Raw genomic sequence first — 19,665 nt, 5'->3', positions numbered from 1 at the left:
GAGCGCGCGGCGGGGCCGGGCGGCCGGCGCGGGCTGCGGCCGTGCGGCGAGGAGTTCGCGTGCCCCGAGCTGGAGGCGCTGTTCCGCGGCTACACGCTGCGGCTGGAGCAGGCGGCCACGCTGAAGGCGCTGGCGGTGCTCAGCGGGCTGGCGGGCGCGCTGGCGCTGGCGGAGCTGCTGGGCGCGCCGGGGCCCGCGGCCGGCCTGGCCAGGGGCTCGCACCCCGCGCACTGCGTGCTCTTCCTGGCGCTGCTCGTGGTCACCAACGTGCGCTCGCTGCAGGCGCCGCAGCTGCAGCAGGTCGGCCAGCTGGCGCTGCTGTTCAGCCTCACCTTCGCGCTGCTCTGCTGCCCCTTCGCGCTCGGCGGGCCCGCGGGCACCCACGCCGGCGCGGCTTCGGGGACGGCGGCCGCCGACCACGGCGTCTGGCAGCTCCTTTTGGTCACCTTCGTGTCCTATGCCCTGCTGCCCGTGCGCAGCCTGCTGGCCGTCGGCTTCGGGCTCGTGGTGGCCGCCTCGCACTTGCTGGTCACGGCCACCTTGGTGCCCGCCAAGCGCCCGCGTCTCTGGAGGACGGTAAGTGCCGCTGCGCGCCCTCCGTCGGGTCTGGGACACACACCTGCCCGGGAGAGACCGGGAACACCAGGGGAGCGGGGCGCGCATCTACGGATTGGGCGGGTGGGGAAACTGAGGCCGCGAGTGTGGGGGGCGTTCAAGGTCACTCGCGAGCCGCGGACGCGGTGGGGGCTACTACGGCCGGGCTCTTTTCCGAGTCGCCATCCACAAAGCTCCCCTGGGTGTGGGCTGTGGAGAGGGGAGTGTGGCGAGGGCAAGGATTGGCCCAAGGTCAGGCAGCTGGTGAGCGGCCAAGCCCGGCCAGAGCCCTGGCTGGCGCTCTTTGGCTGCACACATCCCAGAAGAGGGACGGAAAGTGGGCGCGGGATGGGCCCCTGGCGGGCAGGGTTCCTGCTGGCTGTGCACGGCTCTGGGCTCCTCTCCAGTGCGCCTGGACCTCGTGTGGGGCTGGCAGAGTCTCTCTCCCAGCCTGCGGCACCCTGGGGAGGTTGGGAGGGGACGGGGACTTGGGTCTCCTCCAGTCTCCCTGGCGCCCATTGTGGACCCGTTTCTGGTCTAGAAAGACAGGTTTGCCAAGGTCGAACAGGGCTCCAGTCCTTGCCACCGCCGCCCTGCCGGGGTCTGACCAAGGCTGGGAGCGTCGGAACTTTGCCACTGCCTTCCAGGAGGGCCAGCGAGACGGTAGCAGGGGACAAGGACGTTGCCTGCTCCCCACGGGCTCCTCCCCAGCCGGAGACCCAGGAGACTGGAGGCAGGTGTCCTTGCTGTGCGGGGCTCTCCCAGCCTGACCCAGCAGTGAAACCCACCCCACAGAGCAGGGCTTGGAAGGCCCTGAAGGAGGGTTTTGTTTCCGCCTCTGGCAGCATTTTGGCAGGAGGAGGGGGAATCCGATGTGGTGGGCGAGCCCATCTAGGGATAGAATGTGGCAGATGGAGGAGGTGGGGGAGATGGGGGAGATGGGGTGAGCAGGGGGGGCTGCACGGAACAGGCTCTGAGAAGAAGAAGGGGGTGCGGGGAATCCGACTGTGGCCTGGGGGGACCGAGGGCCCCCACGAGGATCCAGGGAAGTGCTCTCAGACGGAGATGTCAGGGATACCCATGGTCAGAGGGATCATGGATGCACAGGGTAGACACTGGAAGTGTATTTTGGGGCCCAGAGAGGCCAGCACGTGCTGGGGGCTAAGAGGGGAGGAGGAAGGAATGGGGGAAGGGGCCTGGAGGTGGGGAGAAGAGAGGGACAAAGTAGGGGGACCGCCAGAAACAGAGGCGAGGGTTAGGCGGAGAAAAGGGAGGAGGGTAGAGGGCTCCCTGCACCCAGGGAGGGGAGGGGGGCTCCGTTCTGGGTGGTTCCCAGCAGGCCCCTGGCTTGTGGCCTTGCCTGCCGTCTGTCCTTAGGCGGTGCTGTTGGACCCTCCCCCCACAACCTTCCCTTCTGTTATGTGTTTGGCCCCCATGGTGTGGGGCCCCCCAGCTGGACCACCTCCCCACCAGACCAGAGGGAGGCCCTGCGGCCAGGTCAGCTCCGGGTGGGGAGGGGAGGTCTGAGATCTGGCGTATGAGGGGTTCGGCTGGTTCAACGAAAGGCGGTGCTATTGTCTTTTTCCGAAACAATTTTGTGTACAGTTTCTGGTCATCCCTTCTAGAGAACTGAGGGAGAGGAAATGGTCTGTAAAGGTCTTGGGCCCAGGGAGCTCTGCTCCAGGATAAGATGAGCCCCTGTACTCCCGGGGGGCAGGGAGCCCATCCTGTAAGCCTGGATTCTTAGGGAGCAGGCGTCTGGCATTTGCTGCTGCTGGCTCCCTGTGCGACACACACCCTTCCCACCCAGGGCCTCAGTTTCCCTACTGCAGAGCTGGCATGCAGGTGGAAAGCCTGTGGGAAAAGCCCTTATTCAGTGTCCTGTCACCTCCAAGTTGCTTTGGCTTCCAAAACGTTCCTGTTCAGATCTACATGTTGCTACTGGTGGCGGCAATGTGGACAGACGGATGGGGTGGGCGCTGACAAACACGGTGAGGGGCCTGTGTGCTGCCCTGGGGCCGGAGTCCGCCATGGGCCTGGAGGCCGGTGGGGAAGGTGGGAGGCTCACGTACCCAGCGGGGCCTCCGCTGCCCGCGGCCCCACGGCCTCCGGCTGCCCTGCAGTGCGGTCACGTGCCTAGAGCCCCATGTTACTCGGGAGTTCGTTTGGGGAAGGACGAGAGGTGGAGGCCCGGAAGGACAGGGCGACGGATGAGTGGAGCAGTCTGTGCAGGGCGGTTGCCTTTGCTGGACCTTCTGGGCGGAGTGTCTGTGCCGTGGGAGGGAGAGAACTGCTTCTGCTCGGGGCACTGAGGCCGGGGGGGTCACACGGGGTCGGGGGTGACTCAGAGTCTCTGCCTCTCCACAGGGAGGCTCTGGGAGGTTCCCGCAGCCATCCTGCCCCGCCCTGGTAGGCCGCGTGCTTTGGGGACCCTGTGGCACCAGACTGGCCCAGGCCAGCAGGCTGAGAGCACCTAGGAGGTTGGTGACCACAGGGTTGGGATTTAGATGCTGCTCGGCTGCCCTTCCCCGGGAGGCGGTGGGACCTGCTGGCTCACGCCGGGCCCGTGCTGCTGCTCTCAGCCAGGGCACAAGGAGTTTGGGGAGACAGTCTCATTCCCCCCCAGCCCAGCGCCCAGGAGTTGCTGCGTAAATATTGACCAGGCTGGGACCTTCTTCCCGCCCGCTCCCTCCTGCCCACGGTTGTATGTACATGCAAAGCACAGAAACTCGTTCTTATTTAACTGAACAATACGTCAGAACTGAAGGCATCATGTTGGGGAACCCTTGAAGTCTGCTCAGGGACAGTGGGGCGGCAAGCCAGGCTGGGCTGGTCTGGAGACCTGGGGTGGGGTAGGGGGACATGGGGGCGGTGAGGAGGAGGAAAGTGGGGAGATGCCACATGTGTGACCCCTGCTCCCCAGTGGTGGCACTGGGGGACTTGAAGAGCACGGCTTGAGGAGGGAGTGACTGTGCTTGGGGACCGGGGACAGAGGGGGGTTGCTGGCAGTGGTAGCAGACAGAATTGTGCATGCCAAGGTCATGGCCTTGGAATGGTGGTGGGTGCAGCGGGGTATTGTCTGGAGAGGAGCAGTGGGCTCAGGTGCCCCCAGGGGAGACCCCCACGGCCCTGCCCCTCACAGCTCTGGGTGTGCGCATCGGCCAGCTCCAGCTTCCTTCCTCCTGGGCGCCCCCCGCCCCCAACGGCCCCAAATGCCCACTTCTTGGCCAGGGTGGGGCAAGATTGCTGTATCTTCCTGGGCTCATCCGGGGCCACTGCTGTGGGCAGAATGGCTGCCTGTCAATGGAAGGGGCATATATTTCCAACTCCCCCCGCCTCACTTCTAAGCCCCAAGCAGGGAAACAGAAGCACCGTCGGGCAAGTGGGTGTCGCAGGAGTCCCCTGTGCCCCTCCGGGTCGTCTGAGCTCTGGGGAGAGCTCGAGTGCTGCTGGCAGGTGGAGCGATGTCACCGCCCTCAGAGCCCAGGTACACAGGCGGCCAGGCCAGGCCGCTCACAGCGCGGCGCCCCCGGGTGTGGGTTGTCTGCTTCCCACCTGGGTTGTGCCCACTCCCTGCGCTCGGGCTCCTCCTCCTCCGAGTCGCCAGCCAGACCTAAGCCCCCCCCCCCCCCCCCCCCCCCCCCCCCCCCCCCCCCCCCCCCCCCGCGCTGGCTTCTCCCCCTGGCTCCTCTAAGTCGCCCTAGCACCGCCTCCCCCGGCTCTTAACCCCACAGGCCGCGCCCCTGCTCCCCTTTCTTCCTGGCGGGACCCTTACCCAGCAGGACCCCTCCTTCAGCTGGACTCCGCCCCTGATGGAACCCCTCTCGGGGGCCTCCTGCCCTTCCTGCCCTCCACCAGGCGGTCAGGCCCTTTACCCAGGCTGGACGCTCTTCCCCGCTGGTACCTCCCACTTCCTCCCCCATCTTGGCTGGGTCCTGTGGCTTTGTTTGCTCACCTGCTGGTGCATCCACCTGCCTCAGATGACCCCGTGTGCTGCTAGGTGGAGGCTGGAAAGGGGAGGGAGACAGGTGGGACCTCCTGGCTCACCCCGGGGCCCTGTGAAGGCGAGGAGGGGGTTTCTCTGCCTTGGTTGGCAGTGACCCCAAAGACAGCCTCCGTGGCCTAGGCTGGATCCCCCTTCCCCAGGCCTCTGGTTGATGGGCAGGGCTCAGCTCTTTCCACCTCAGGCTTTCTGTCCCTCTGCTACTCCCTGAGCAGCAGGTGGTGGTGGGTGTCCCCTCCAGGCCTCCAGGTCTGTGTCCAGTGGGCACTCTGCTGGGACGCCCGATTCCCACCCCTACATCTGCCCAGTCGGTCCCTCGGTTCCCTCCCCATAACCTGGTCTGTTTCCCGGGAGAGTCAGGTAAGCCTCCCTCCAAGCAGCTGGCCCTAACTTGAAGAAGTCCCTGGAATGGGTCAGGACAGGGCAGAGGAATTGGGCTGATGGGAAATGGGGTCTGGACACGGGGACACATCCCGGCTTCAGGCGAGGGCTGGCACCAGCTCAGGGCAGAGTCCTGGGGACTGTTGTCAGCTGCCCCCCAGGTGCCCCCCAAGACCCAGAGACTGCGTGTGGGCTGGAGTCTGGCTCCACTGGTGGACCTGGTGGGGGCGTCTTCTCCGGACGACGCTGTGATCCACACTTGGGGGTTAGGCCCCGGGCTAGGAGTTGGGCACCTGGTGGAAATGAGACCCCCTGCACTCCAGGAATTTACTGTCTGTGGGGGACACTGGTGGACACCTGGGACTGCAGTCTTTGCCAGGCTGGGGGGAGTCCGTGTGACCTCCGGAGGTGTGTGAAGGGGATAGAGCAGACGGAGGACTCCTGGTGGCTTCCTAAGGCCGGTGTGCTCCCGCCAAGACCCTGGACAGAGGAGGCTTGGGGCTCAGCCAGGGAGGTGGGCGTGCAAGAAAGGGTAGGTGCGGGGCACGCGGAGTGTTTCTGTTTCTTTGGAAAACAGCGCCGGGCCCTGTAAGCCTTGTCAGCAGATGGTCTGCTCAGGTTTCTGTTTGGGGGCCCCCTGGGATGCAGTGGGGAGCAGGGGTCCCATGAGTGGACGTGGGTGCTGCTGCCTGGCTCAGACTGGAGCGGTGTCCTTGGGGAGGTGTCTGTTTGCCACGGTCCCTCCCGCTGTGAGAGCTGTCCACCTGCCCTTCCCAGGAGCCAAGGCTTCTTGGGCCATGTCCTTCCTTTTTCTGTGCCCTCTCTGAGGTTGGGAGGGCCAGGGTCAGCTCCCGGGTGGGCAGACAATCTGGGCTGTGTTTCTGCAGTCTCAGAGCCCGGAAATGTCCTCATCGCGTCTCCTGACTCCGGCGGGGCGGTGGGCTCGTGTGGAGGGTCAGTGGAGCCCCTGACTGTGGGACCTTGGGTGGGGTACTTGCCCCATGCCTGTGTTTCTTCTGGGGGCTCCGTGGCTTTGTGGGAGCAGGTACCTTTTCAGGCGCCATCCTGTCCCTTGGGCATGGGGCCAGTGCTTGGCACGAGCCTTTGGTGACCCAGGAGTTTTGTGACTCCCTGAACCTGTATTTGGTATTTGGTCTTGGTTGGAGGTTGGAAGAGACGACCGGGACGCGGGTGGCGGGCATCCTGTCTGGATGGAGACAGACCCTGTGTCTCCCGGCTACAGGTGCCTGGGTCCCACTCAGTAGTACAGGTCACGGGCGGCCCCTCGTATGGCACGTGTACACGCGTGTGCACATGGACAGACACGCGAACCCCCATGTGCACCTATAAACACAGTCGTGCACGCAGGCTTCATGCACATGTCCTCATGCCTGTCCACTTTCACACACAAACGCACCCGCTTGCACACCCACAGGCCGTGCTGGTGCACACCGCACGTCACCCCTGTGTGTTAGCATTACCACGTTCTCGTGTGATGGGTATGTGCGTGGGGCCCTCCTGTCCGTGACCTTGGGTGGCATCAGAGACCACCCAGGTAGTGAGTGAGGCTCGGCTTCCTCAGGTGGGGGGGTCGGGCGAATGGTCTAGAACATGGGGAGAGTGACAGGGCCAGGCCCCCTGGCCAGCCTGGGTCCCTGCCCCAGAGGCTCCCGTCCTGGGCCCCCCAACCCCCCGATGCATGGGGCAAGGGCTGGGGCAGGCTATCCCTTATTGCCATGCCTGGGTCCTCCCTGGACCCACCCCTTTTCCCTAGACCCTGGACCCTCTGCTTCTGGGCTGGGGGCATCAGGATCTGTTTTGATCTTTGTGGTGCTGGGGTCCAGGCTGCCTCCAGACCTCCTGGGAGGAAGGCGCCCAGCCGATGAGGGGGGCTTCCTGCTTCCCAGCTCAGTTGGCGCAGGGCCTCTGTGTGTGCACACGCGGGTGTGTGTACGTGTGTGTACGTGCGTGTATGATCAAGCACGTGTAATGCGTATGCACCTTGGTGGCACATGTATGAGTTTCGTGCACGTGTGTGTGCAGCCTAGTGCGCACGTGCATGTGTTCACACACACATGTGCATGTGCGTGTGTGGTAGTGTTCTGAGGCCCGAGTCCCACGGAGACCTGCGGGGTCGGGATATGTGGGTTTGAGGCTGCTTACTCTCCCCGCCGCATCCGGGACCCACCTTGCCCCAGCCCAGCTTTGTGGCGGGTCTGTGGGCCGAGAGCTTGGGAGCAGGGACAGCATCAGGGCCGTTGGGAGTCTAGGTGTGGAGTTAGGGGGCCTCCCCTTGGTGGGGGATGGGGCTGGGAGGGGAGCCTCACCAGGTAGGAGCAGCCCACGGTGACCATGTGAGTGGTGCGGCTGTGACAGGCCCACAGGGTCCTCATCAAGCTGCTGAGGAATCCCAGGGAAGTGACCTGGGTGGGGGGACAGGACGCCCACAGAGGGACCCAGGTGCGGGTGGATTGGACACTGATGTGGGGGACCCGGGTGTGGCGGGATGGGACGCCCACGGGAGGACCCCGGCACTCCTGGCACTCCTCTGCCACCCGGTGCTGACCTGTCCTCGGGAGGCGCTCCCCGTGCGCAGGCTTCCTGGCCCCTCTGCCCGTGTGAATGTGCGCTCTTCGGGGCAGGGGGCCTTGTGCCGTGCTGGCATCTGGGTGAGGGCGTCCGCTCTAGAAGGTTCTGCAGCCCTGGCCATGGCGATCCCGCTCCATGGCCTTTTGCGGGGCCGTCAGTGAGTGCTTCTCCAGGGGTCTTTGCCTGGTTTTCCGTGGGAGGGAAGCACTCCCGTGAACGCCTTGCCTTCGGGAGGCGGAGGGATCTGGAATCCTCGCTCGCAGACCCGAGCCCAGCTGCACAAAAGACCAGATGCGGAGCGCGTTCTGGGATCATCCATTTGGCCTGAGGGCTTCAAAATATCTCCGATTCTTATGTTGCCTCAGATCTCCACTTAACAGACATCAGTGCGTCCCCCGTGATCCGACGGTGCCCTGGGGGGCCATGGGCGGGGCTCATTTCCAAAGTCCAGCGTGTTCAAGCCTCAGACCTGGGCCGTGGCGGGAGAGCCCCTCTGTGGCTAGAGCAAGTGGGCGTCCAAAGGTACAGGAGGACGTCGGAGCGTCCCAGGGCTGTGGCCAGGAGGTTGGGGACACAGAGGCCCAGCAGTCCCGTGGTGTGGATGGGCTGTGTCTGAGCAGGCGGTGAGCCGGGGCTGGGGTGCCGGAAGGCCCTCATGCCAGGAGCCGTGCTGGTAAAGCCATCAGGGGTCACAGAGGAGATGCCACTGTGATCTCGCCGTGGCCCCCGGGAATCTGCGGCAGCCACAGCCCAGACGGTCCTCAGCTTCAGGGGGTGGGACCTAGGGCAGGAGCTCACGAGAGCCCATTGGAATCGTTTTTTTACAAAAAGAGGCGGTTCTTTTTTTTTTTTTTTTAAAGATTTTATTTATTTATTTGACAGAGAGAGACAGCGAGAGAGGGAACACAAGCAGGGCAGTGGGAGAGGGAGAAGCAGAGAGGAAGCAGTGTCCTTCCGCTTCTCCTGAGGATGCGAATCTCAGGACACTTTCATTAGTTGGGCCACAGAGACACTCCCAAGCAATGACGTGAGCTTAGAAACACACTCTGAGCGATGTGGGAGAGCCGGCTGGGAGCCCGGGGAGGCAGGACCTCATGGAGCCCCTCCGCGCGCAGAGGGGTGAGAGGGACCCCACCGACCAGACGCGCGAGACCTTGCGTGGCAGGGGGCCGTGTGTTGATTTAATAAATGGGACGCTCTGTGTGGGGTGGGGGCCCTGCGGTGTGGGCAGAGCTCCCCACTCTTTGTCCTGGGGACGAGCTGCCCCAAGTGAGGGTGAGCCCACCCGCCCGCCTGTGCCGCCGGCAGGAGAGGCTGTCACCCTGTGCTGGGCAGTGGTGGGCAGCAGCTTGAAACTGGAGTGAGTTCAGGGGAGAGGTTTGAGCGCTAACTAGGGGGGATCTTGGGGCACGGAGGGGAAGGCACCTGTCCCTGTACTCCGAGAGCTCCAGGCTGCTGGACAAGACATGGCTCCTGCGTGAGCTCAGAGAGGCTCGGCTGGGGGGCCAGGGAGGTCTCGCGGGGATGCCGGATGATGAAGTGCAGGCCAGTATTCAGAATTCCTTGTGTGCACCACGTGCTCACGTGCCCGGGGCTCCCAGCCCTGCCAGAGAACTTGGCTAGCAGCTGGCATCTGACCCCGGCTCTGGTGTGGGGGTGGCAGGTGAGGCCTCCGGAGGGCAGCTCCGTGCACTCCTGAGTGATGGCGGAGGCTCTGCTCTGCTGGCCGACTGTGGGGGTGTGAAGGACAGGGTTGGGGGTGCACCTGCCAGGATCGCTGCCCCACACCCTGAGAGCGACGAAGCAGCGCAAGTGCTAGGAGTGCCACGGAAAGATCGCGGGTGCGGGGCACACTGTGGGCTGCCGTGTCCTGTGGCGATCGAAGCCGTGCTTCTGGTGCCATCCCTGACCGGCAGCGCAGGTGCCCAGGAAGCCCCAGCCGGGCTGCTCGGGGCAGGAACCCCAGACATAAGGCAAGGTGGTCTCCTGCTTTCCCACCTCGGCTTTCAGGTGGTGGCCCTTAACCTCTTGGCTGGGTCTAGCTCTGGGGTCATGGCAGGAGTGGAATCATTTCCATGTGCCATACCCAGTCTTGTTCAGTTTTCATCCCCCTCAGGCTCCACTCAGAGCTCATGTCCCCTGACATGGTCATTGTCCGCGTGGGAGGGGTCTGCCTGCCATGGTGGACATCGGGAGAGTTCATGCTGGTCGATGACCGGGGCCCAAGGCACACGTCAGCTTCTCCCATCTCTGCACCAGCCCTCCCGGGGGTGGCTGCCCACTGTGGGGTGGGGCTGGGCTGCTCACCTGGGGGCAGAGGGCTGATGAGCCTGTTTGGCCGTGCACACCTGTCTCCAGGTGATCCCATCCTCCCCTGTGCAGTGCCTGTCTCCCTGGCAGTCTGCCCAGGTCCACAAGGCAGGGGTCTACTTTGACTCATTCCTGCCCCTCCTGGCAACACAGGAGGGACCCTGAGCAGCTATCCCCGCTGCATGTGCCCCCTGCAGCCCATGTGCCCCGCTGACGATCCAAGGCTGTGCTTCTTGGTCAGCATGCAGTGGAGCTGACGGGAGCAGGACTTCCTGCTGAGGCAGTGGAAGACCATGCTTTCCAGTCCCGTGGTCCCCATGCTCTGCAGTCAGGTGGGAGAGGAACAAAAGACGCTGAAATGCTGTGAGTTGCTTTTCTGCCGCAAGCAGGCACCCTGGTTGACAGCTTCTAGAGGTTTGGTCATTCACAGTGATGCTGGTTCCCTGACCAGAGTCCGCTTGCCCATGAGCCATGGCCATTACTGCTTCAGACATGTCCTGGATAGTTCCCAGAGGGGTCAATGTGATGCCTGCAGAGCAAGCGGGCCTGAACAGCCAGGAGCATACAGAGGCCCAAAGCCCAGCTCATGTTGTGTTTGAGTGGATGGATGAATGGGTGTATGTACGTATTGATGGATGGATAGATGGGTGCATGGGTGGATGGGGGTTGGATGCATGGGTGGATGGAGGGGGTGGGTAGGTGGATGCATGGATGATGGATAGATGGATGGATGGATGGATGGATGACGGTTGGATGGATGGATGGGGGGTGGGTAGATGGATGCATGGATGGACGGACGGATAGATGGATGCATGGATGGATGCATGAATGGATGGATGAATGATGGATAGATGGATGATAGAATGGATGGATGGATGATGGGTGCATGGATGGATGGATGGATAGGTGGGTGGGTGGATGGATGGATGACTTGGATAGATGGGTGGTTAGATCAGTGGATGGAAGTCTAGTTGCATGGATGGGTGCCTGAAGGATGGATGGAAGGAAGGATGATGTGGATAGGTGGGTGCATGGATAGATGGATGTGTGGGTGGGTGGGAGGAGGACGGATGGGTAGGTGGGTGGGTAGATGCTTGGGTGTGTGGAGTTCTTCCTGGGGTGTCCTTCACAGTCCATCTAGGAAGGGTGGGGGTGCAGGCAAAATTGAGAGTTTCCTCTGTTGTGTAGGCCTGCAAGGGGGCCGAGAGGGAGGGCCTGGGAAGGACAAGGACCTGCCCCCTCCCCCAGTGCTGATTACTGATCCCAGGGCAGTGAGATCTGGTCCGCACATGCACGTGTCTGCGTGCCATGTCCTCATGCCACTGGTGGCTCCCCCTAGGCTCAGCCTGCTCAAGAAGGCATGTCACTTCCCATGTCAGGCTGCATTGAGGACTTGCCTCTGTGTGCCTCTGAGGGTCATGGGAAAGCTGGGGTCACTGCCCACCCATCTGACCCCAGATGTGGGGACTGGAAAATGTCTCGCAGGGTCCCATCCAGACAGCCCAGAGCAGGTGGCAGTGCAGATCTCCCCTTGTCAGCAGCATGGCCAGGCCCGGCCTCTCAATACCCGTGTGCCCTTAGTTATTCACTCAACAAACATCAGGGTGCCGGGTTCACAAGAGGCTCCATCCTAGGCTTGGGGGACCGTCGGCAGGCCCGACAGGCCAAGACCCTCTCAAGGGGCAGACAGGGGGCTGGGAAGGTGGTAGGTGAGTGAACCCTTGTGTGTTGGAAGCTGGTAACAGCTGTTGCAAACAACAGAAGGAAGGAGTACAGAGCTGGCTCCTGGGAATCTCTGTGATGCACAAGGGCTCAGAGTCTGCTGCTCTGAGGTCATGTCTGAGCTGAGCCCCTGGAGGCTGGGCATGAACCGGCATGGTGGGAAGAGGGCCCTGCCCAGGGAGAGGCTCTGAGCAAGGCAGACCAGGCCAGGAGCACATGAGGAGGACAGGAGGGCTAGGGCCCACGGTGCTAGAGGCCAGGTGTGTGGGACAGGTGCATGGAGGTCAGGTGTGTGGGGTGGGTGTGCTGAGGCCAGGTGTGTGGGGCAGGTGAGCTGAGGCCAGGTGTGTGGTGCGGGTACGTGGAGGCCGTGTGTGTGGGGCGGGTACACGGAGGCCATGTGTGTGGGGCAGGTGCATGGAGGTCAGGTGTGTGGGGTGGGTGCATGGGGGCCAGGTGCGTGGGGCAGGTGAGCTGAGGCCAGGTGTGTGGGGCTGCAGCGTGTGCACTGGCCCCTTCAGCCTGGGGCTGGCCCCACTTAAGCACTGGTGTGTCTGTGGAGGGGATGCTGGTGGGAGTGGCAAAGACCAGTTCTTGGCCCGAAGCCATGGGGTCATGCGGCTACATGCCATGGACTCTGGAGGTGTTGGCTGGGGCCTTGCTTCCCGGGACCTCCCTCCTCTCCTCCCACGGTCCTCCCCAGAGGAGTGCTGAGCAACCAAGGCAGGAGCGCAGTGCGTAAAGGACAAAGAGGGGCCTGGCGTTCCCGGGGGGCAGCATCCCAGGGTGTGACCTGGTGTCCTGAGTCAGGTGTGGGGTCAAGAGCAGTGCGGGTCGTAGCCCTCACGTGGCCAGGGAGCAATGAGGAGGGGCTGGGCCTGGCAGCCCTGAGACCCCCAGAGTTAACAGCTGGAACAGGTGGGGGCCGGGGGGCGGCTAGGTTTCCTCAGAGAGGAGGGAGTCTGGCATGGGACGAGGGGCGTCTTAGGGTGCGGACCTCCAAAGGCCGAGCTTGAGGCCCCCTTGGCCTGTTTTGCCTGCGGCAGTCTGTTGGGCTGCCAGTGTGAACCGACACCACGTCCGGGCCACACCTGCCAGCAGGTGACTCTGGGCACGGTTCTCTGTGTTGTTACCCTCATCATGGCCAGTGGTGAAACCTCTCTGTGGCCCGTTGGGCGGTGGCTGTGCCTGATTACAGGGTAGGGGTGAATGAAGGAGGAAGGGGAGGGCAAATGGGCAGCAGGCACTCAGCGGCACTGAGCAGGCACCTCAGTTTCCCTGGGTGGATCATCATGGTGGGAGGGAAGGGAAGAAGTGATATGGGTGTGTGTAGAGAAGTGACCCGGTCTGCCCTCACTCTCCTGGCCACTTCTCCCTTGACCACACGGTCTGCCCGGTGGTCTGTGTCCTATCTCTGCCCCACCTCCCTGGGGACACCACATTTCCGCGCTCGCACTCCTGGCTGGCTGCGGACTTCCTCTCTGGAAAAGCCGTGTTTGCTGGCCTGGGAGGCAGGGCTGGTGGCGTCTCGCTCCGTGCGGCGCTGTCCACGGTGCTGACCCCTCTGCCTGGAGGCTGGGTGCGCAGGGTCGGGAGGGCGTCTCAGGACGGGTGGTGCCGGGCCCCAGGGGGTGTCTTGTGCCTCTCTGGTTCCCTTGCCTTCCAAACGTTCCTTCGAGGCCAGGCGGGGGCACGCAGAGCCAGACCAATCACGTGTTGACCGGGAAGAGCCGTGTGCTCTGTGCGGCGACGCAGGACAGTTTGGATGTTTGGAAAAGTGCCTGTGATGGTGCTTGTGGGCGTCTTAACCACGTGCAGTGTGCGTTTAAGTATTGACTCTGCAGAGCTGCCCTCTGTCCTTCCATGCGCTCCGGGCGTCCTGCCGCCTGCGACGAGTGGCTTCATGAACAGTGTGCACCGATGGCCCGTCCGCAGACAGAGCTGATGGCCTGAGGGGACACTGCCCCGGTCACTGGGACGCGGCATGGGCCCCGGGACGGCCATGCCGGCCCCCCGCCCCCACCAGCCCGGGCACGCTGAGGTGCTGGTACAGGCACCACAGAAGCAGGTCCCCCAGTCCGGCACCTGCTTCAGGCGAGGAGTGCTCCCAAGAGGGTGGAACAGTGGGTTTAGAGGGACACAGGAGGATGGCTGGGTCACACGGAGACGGTCAGGTCACAGGAAGGGGAGCTGGTCACATGGGGGAGACGGGCTCACTGTGGTTATAGGACTCGGGCAACTCCTGGAGCCTCACAGGGGCAGCAGTTTTCCGACTGTGTGGTGTGGGCTGGACGCTGTCCTGCTGGTACGTTCCTACGTCCTTTGAGACACGCGCTCAGCAGGCATACGTGAGCCTGGGGTCCCCGGCGTGCTGGCAGACTCTCCTGTGTTTTGGGGGAGGACAGTTCTGTGCGAGGCCCTGGGGATTCGTGTTCCTGGCTTTCTCCTGTCCTTGTCACCTTTTTGAAGAGCTCTGCTGTTTGCAGCCATGCGGCCCTGTGTGTCCCTCCCAAGGGACATGTCACCGAGGCTGTCACACTCCCCATTCCTCTGTGCCAGTCTGCCTGCTGAGTCTGTGTCCCCCACCTGCTCCCGGCTCCAGCCTCTGGCCTCGCCAGGTGCTGCGGTTTCTCCATCCATGTGGCCTTGTGGTCTGCCCTCCCTTGTCCTGCTGCTTGTCCCAGGCAGGTCCCTCTGGCCAGAGACCGCTGCCCACCCGTTTCTGTGTTTGTTTCATCCCACGTAATCGTGTGCAAGTCACAGTGCTTGGTGGAGAGCAGCAGGGACACCCGGACCCTGCAGGAAGTGTGTGCATCTCATCAGATGTCGAAATCCATGTTCTTCGCGGAGACTGAGGGCAGTGGCTTGTGCGATGCTCATACACACGGCAGCCCCTTGGGGAAGTGGGTGCGGAGCCTGGGTCGGTGCCATGGCCCTACTGGTCCTGGGCCCAAGACTGGTGGGACAGACCAGCAGAGGAGGCTGGGTGGGGATGTGGGGTCTGATCCTCCCTGGGTCTGCCACGACCTGTGGCGTGGCCGTCGTGGGCTTCTGGGTGGTCTGCACTGGCCAAGAGTTAAAGTTGCTGAAAGCCGACATCCTGCTGGGTCCCCTTCCTGGTCCAGCAGGTGCGAGCCTCCAAGTCTGGGCTGTGGCCGGTGCCCCAGGCGGGTCTTGCTCACTGCCCCTTCCTTGACTCTCATCCTTGGAAGGGAGTGGGCGTCCAGGGGTGTGGGCCGAGCAGGGGGCTCCGGACGCTGGGTTCCCTGGACGGTCCCTCATCCTGATGGCTCCCTTCGTGCTCCCGTGTGATGTGGTCCTTTCTTTCGCTTCCGATCTGCTTCCCTACACTTCCGCATTTGCAAACATCGGATCTCTCCTGGCGTCATGTTTTCTCGGATGCTGTCCTGGGGCGGCTGTCACGTGCAGCCCAGCCCAGCGGCGTGAGCGGCAGACGTCGGTCCCTCTCAGGCCTGGAGGCTGGACGTGTGGAATCCCAGAGTGTCCTCTCTGGGTCCTCCCAGGCTCGCTCCTGCGTACACAGCTGTGTCCTGGTCCCTTCATGTTAGGAGGACACCAGTCACACGGGCCTCCCCAGTGACCTTGCTTTAACATAACAACCCCTTGGAAGACCTTATGTCCAAATGCAGCCATGCTCTGGGGTCCTGGGGGGACGCTCCCCACATGCTGTTCTGCTCTGGGACTGCAGGAAGCAGCCGTGCACGGTGGGTCCCGCCGGCACACCCGCTACCCTAGGCCGCATGGTCGTCACACGGGAGGCTCGGTGGAGGGTGTGGGAGCCGCTGCCTCGCTAGCGCCCCACGTGCACAGTGCTCTTGTTCTCTTCCAGCTTGGCGCCAACGCCCTACTCTTCCTCAGCGTGAACATGTATGGGGTGTTTGTGCGGGTCCTGGCTGAGCGCTCCCAAAGGAAAGCCTTCCTGCAGGCCCGGAAATGCATCGAGGACCGGCTCAGGCTGGAGGATGAGAACGAGAAGCAGGTCAGTGCGGCGGGGCTGCGGGCTGCAGGGACACTGGGCGTGGGGGCGTGGGGTGGGGAGCGTGGGGAGGGGAGCAGGGATGTGGGAGGGAGCACGGGGGAAGCATGGGGTGGGGGGAGGTGCATGGGGGGTGAGCCGGGGGGAGGGAGAACAGGGGGAACACAGGTCAGGGAGGAGGGGAGTGGGGAGCACGGGGTGGGAAGCACAGGGTGAGGAGAGGGGCATGGGGCTGGGTGGGGGGCGTGGAGGGTAGTGCGGGCCTGGGGTGCGGGGTAGGGAGCACAAGATGGGAGCACAGAACACAGGGTGAGGATGATTGGGGCTTTGGGCCCAGGCTGGCCCCCTTGGCGAGTCCGGGGAGACCGGGCAGCTACAGTGGGGGCCCTTAGATGTGGAGATGGAGGGTCTGCCACCCTGTGAGGCCCCCCCAGCCTCAGTTTCCCCATGGGTGAGACAAGTGTGCTCAGGTGATGCTGTAGGGCTGGGAGGTCAGGGAGCATTGCAGAGCTTGCCATGGGGGGTTGTTGCCCCAGAGCGGGAGGAGCTGTTTGAGAGTAGGGACTGGGGGGGTGTTCTGCTTGTGGGGCGGGTGTTGGGGTGGAATTCTGGTGGAATCAGCTTCTGCAGAGCTGGGAGGTGGGGGCGATGAGGCAGGTCCTGGCTGGCCCCGGTGCAGGTGTGCCGAGCCCTGACCTGCTGGCCAGAGTGACCCACCGGGAGGCAAAGCCTGCAGTGACCCTGAGGGTGTCCCTGTGCTTGTGGTCGTCGTGGCAACCCTGCGGCAGCAGCTGGGTCATTAAGCTGGGGCACACCTGCCCGGCTCCTACCACAGCCTTGCTGGGGCAGCAGGACCACCCCCAGTCGAAAGGATGAGCGGGACCACCCCCCACCGCCCAGAGCCACTGTCAGCGGTGTGTCCCTGGACTTGTCCATGACAGCAGTGTCTCCTGGTCTGCTGCTGTCCTGGGCCCCCAGGATGGTCTGGGAGCTCCAATCAAGGCCCATGACCGGGGGAGGGGGTTTCCAGTTTCTGCTTTGTTGGAGTGTCAGTGGCCGAGCCTGGTGTCCATGGGGGCGGCAGATGGGCTTGCTGGGTACGCACAAGCCTGCTGGGCTGCAGGTGCCGGGTGTGGAGTATGGGCTGCACATTTAAATGCACACACGTGTGTAGTGTTGACAGCGAGGGTGTGTGATGGTGTAGAAGCACACGGTATGTGTGTTCGGAGCCTGTGTGTGTCAGTGGATGGACTTGACTGTGGGAGTTACGTATCTGTGTGTACGTGTATGTGCACACGTGTGATGTTCACGTGCGTGCATGTGTTGCAGGCACACATGCGGATTGGTGTGCATTTGTATATGCCTGTACATATGTGTGTATGTGTGTGGCATGGGTGCAAATGTACGTGTCTGTGTGTTCGCATCCACACGTGTGGGTTTGCATTCGTGTGGACTCTGGTTGCCGAGGCGTCTGTACATGTGTGTGTCTGTGTGTGTGCGTGCGGACGTGGGAATCTATGTATGCACGTGTGGGTGTGCATATGTGTGCACATGTGTGCAAATATGTGCAAGGCATATACTCATGTGTACTATGTGGGTGTTGATGTAAGTTGTGCATGTGTGTACATACGTGTGTGCAGGTGTGTGGACGTGTGTGCATATAAATATATGGACATGTGCATGTGTGGGTGTGTGCTCATAACTGTGTATAAGTGTGTGGAAGTGTGCACGCACGTGTGTTGCTGTGTGTCTAAGTGTGTACATGTGCATGCGCGCACACGTGTGTGTGACTGTGAGTCCTTGGGGGCTGTGCCCCGAGCATTTCTGCTGGGGCATCACTCCCACCAGTGGAGAGGCTCTTTCCCAGTTCTGAGATGCTTGAGCGTGGTGTCGTCATCCCCACTTCAGCGCCTCCCTGACATCTGGAAGAAGCCCCATTTGGGGCCACCCCCGTGTGTTTCTGAATCTCCCTTTGCTGTCCCTCCTGGCTCTTGTCTCCTGTGCGCTTCCTTTCCAGTGTCTTTCCTTGCTGGGTGTGTGTCTGTTTTCATCTCTTATCTTACGTGGGCGGCCTGTCCCCCAGACTGCGTAAGGTTCCGGCCCTAACGCGTCTCCCAGGGCTGCGTGCGCCTCCGGACCTGGGCTCGGCCGCATCTGACGCTCCGGCGATGGCTGCAGTGTGGACCACGCCTGCGTGCACGGACTCCCAGCCTGTGTCCTGCACGCGCCCCAGCCCCAGGAGCCAGCGGTCACACGCGCTCCTGCCGTCACGGGGCGGCGGTGCGGGCCCAGCACGCGTTCTCTGCGTGCGCCGTTGCACGCTGTTTCCGAGCAGCTCCACCCAGCAGGGCGCCCGGACGCGCGGCGGCTCCGGGCTGCGGTTCTTATGCAGGAAGTCTGCTCCGCGGTGAGCGTCCCCCAGTCTCGCCAGCCCGGGCAGTGCTCCGTATTCTCCAGGTTTGGTCTTTGAGCATCTTTTCCCACGTTGTCGTCACGCTGGCGTCCGGATAATGGTATTTTCGGCCTTTTCCACTGACGGGCCCACTGGTGCTTCAGCTGTAGCTCGAGGCGGCTGCTCCGTCTTCCGTGCGTGTGTGCGTGTGACTGTGCTCTCGGTAGCGACATTTAGCCCCACGTGTTAGAAACGTTATCCGCACGAGCATCGTGGCTCACGGAGGCTGGGTGTACCCTCGGTTATGTTGCTGAGGGAGCAAATAGGATGTCGCTTCTCTCCCTGGGCCTGGGGGGTATTTTCCAAATCACGCCTGCTCTGTTTTATCTCTGCGTCACCCCCCATGGCGCCCGCCAGTCCGTGGGTGGGGAGCGGACACGGGCCCTGTGGTCGGGTTCTGGGGCGCGGACTGGTGATGCCCACCCCGCACTGCTAGGACCGTGCCTCCGGGCTGCTGGGTCATGGGGACGGCCGCTTGTCCGCGTGCTTTCGTGCTTCTCCGTGGCGCGTGCGTTTGCATCCCTCCCGGTCCGTGCTCTCGCTGTCCCCGTGGCTGCGAACGAGCCGCTCACCGTGGAGAGGCTGGGCTTCTTCAGGAGGGATCCCCGTGTCCCCGGCACTGTTTCTATGGCCTCGCTGTGCTGTGTGTAAGAACGCACTTATTCCTAGTTGCAGACCTATCTGTTATTTCTTTTGGTGGTTTCATCTGGTGCTTTGGGAACAGGAGGGTGAGTGCTGACGGGTCCCTTCCGTGTGTCCCTGCCCATCTCAAGACTGGGTGAGTCAGGACCGTGCCCTGCATGCCTTTCCTGTTGGCGCCTGGGGCTTGGGTCTGTCACATGGTGGCGGCTCCCTGGGCAGCTCCGTCCCCTCTCCTCAGGGTCGCTCCCTGCCCCTTGCTGGCCCGGCTGATTTCAGCTCCCAAAGCCCGTCTCTGGGGCAGCTCAGACGGGCTTGGCTCCCTCTTGGAGGCTTCAGGTACCTGCGGGCACCTGGCACCGTACTCTGCCTGGGGACGGCCCAGCAAGCAGGCCCAGGGCAGCAGGAGGCGGCCACGCGGCTATGGGTTACAGGTGAGGGACGTGCGACCGTACAGCTGCTCAGAGTCAGTGCGTGTTTTCATGTTGTGACTCAGTTAGCGAAGAACACGATTTCATAGCTGCTTTTAGGGCCTTTTCTAGACCCTGGGCCAGAAAGAGGGCACACCGGTGATATGTGAGGGGATATTAGCAGACGTACCCTGATTCCAGGAGGGAGTGCTGGGGCCACACCCCGATTCTGAGGAAGGGTTTGGAGGATATGCCCCAGTTCTGGTGGGGAGTCCTGGGGGGACGCACCCTGATTCTGGGACAGGGCCCTGGGGGACAGGCTTTGGTTCTGGGAGGGGGTGCCGGCTGGGATGTCCAGCTCTGGAATGACCACTGTGTGGGGGCAGGTGAGCCCACTGGCTTCTGCAGGCGGCAGCAGATGCCGGGGTGGGGGCGTCTAGGAACGGGGTCTTGGGTGACGTGAGCCGGGGGAGGAGCATAAGCAGAAGCTGACGCTGGTGTGCGTGGTGCGTGGTGGTCACGGGAGGCCTTCATGTGTGGCCTCAGCTGTGAGGACCCGGGAGACAAG

At 63.0% G+C, this 19,665-nt stretch overlaps 1 protein-coding gene across 1 annotated transcript in view; it reads left to right on the top strand.

Annotated features, from left to right (window-relative positions):
- The first annotated feature begins 15 nt into the window (after window positions 1–15).
- ADCY1 (adenylate cyclase 1) overlaps window positions 16–19,665 on the top strand; it is an 85,337-nt gene continuing 65,687 nt past the window's right edge. Inside the window, exons 1-2 of the mRNA XM_032875026.1 lie at window positions 16–576; window positions 15,450–15,599. Coding sequence (XP_032730917.1) covers window positions 15,486–15,599 — 114 coding nt within the window. The 5' untranslated portion in view covers window positions 16–576; window positions 15,450–15,485. The remainder of the gene's footprint in view (window positions 577–15,449; window positions 15,600–19,665) is intronic.

This window comes from Lontra canadensis, unplaced genomic scaffold (genome assembly GCF_010015895.1).
Source record: "Lontra canadensis isolate GAN:19392208 unplaced genomic scaffold, GSC_riverotter_1.0 scaffold54, whole genome shotgun sequence".
Classification (NCBI taxonomy): Eukaryota; Metazoa; Chordata; class Mammalia; order Carnivora; family Mustelidae; genus Lontra; species Lontra canadensis.
Note: the sequence above shows the minus strand (reverse complement) of the source record. Positions and strands in the feature narration are given on the sequence as shown.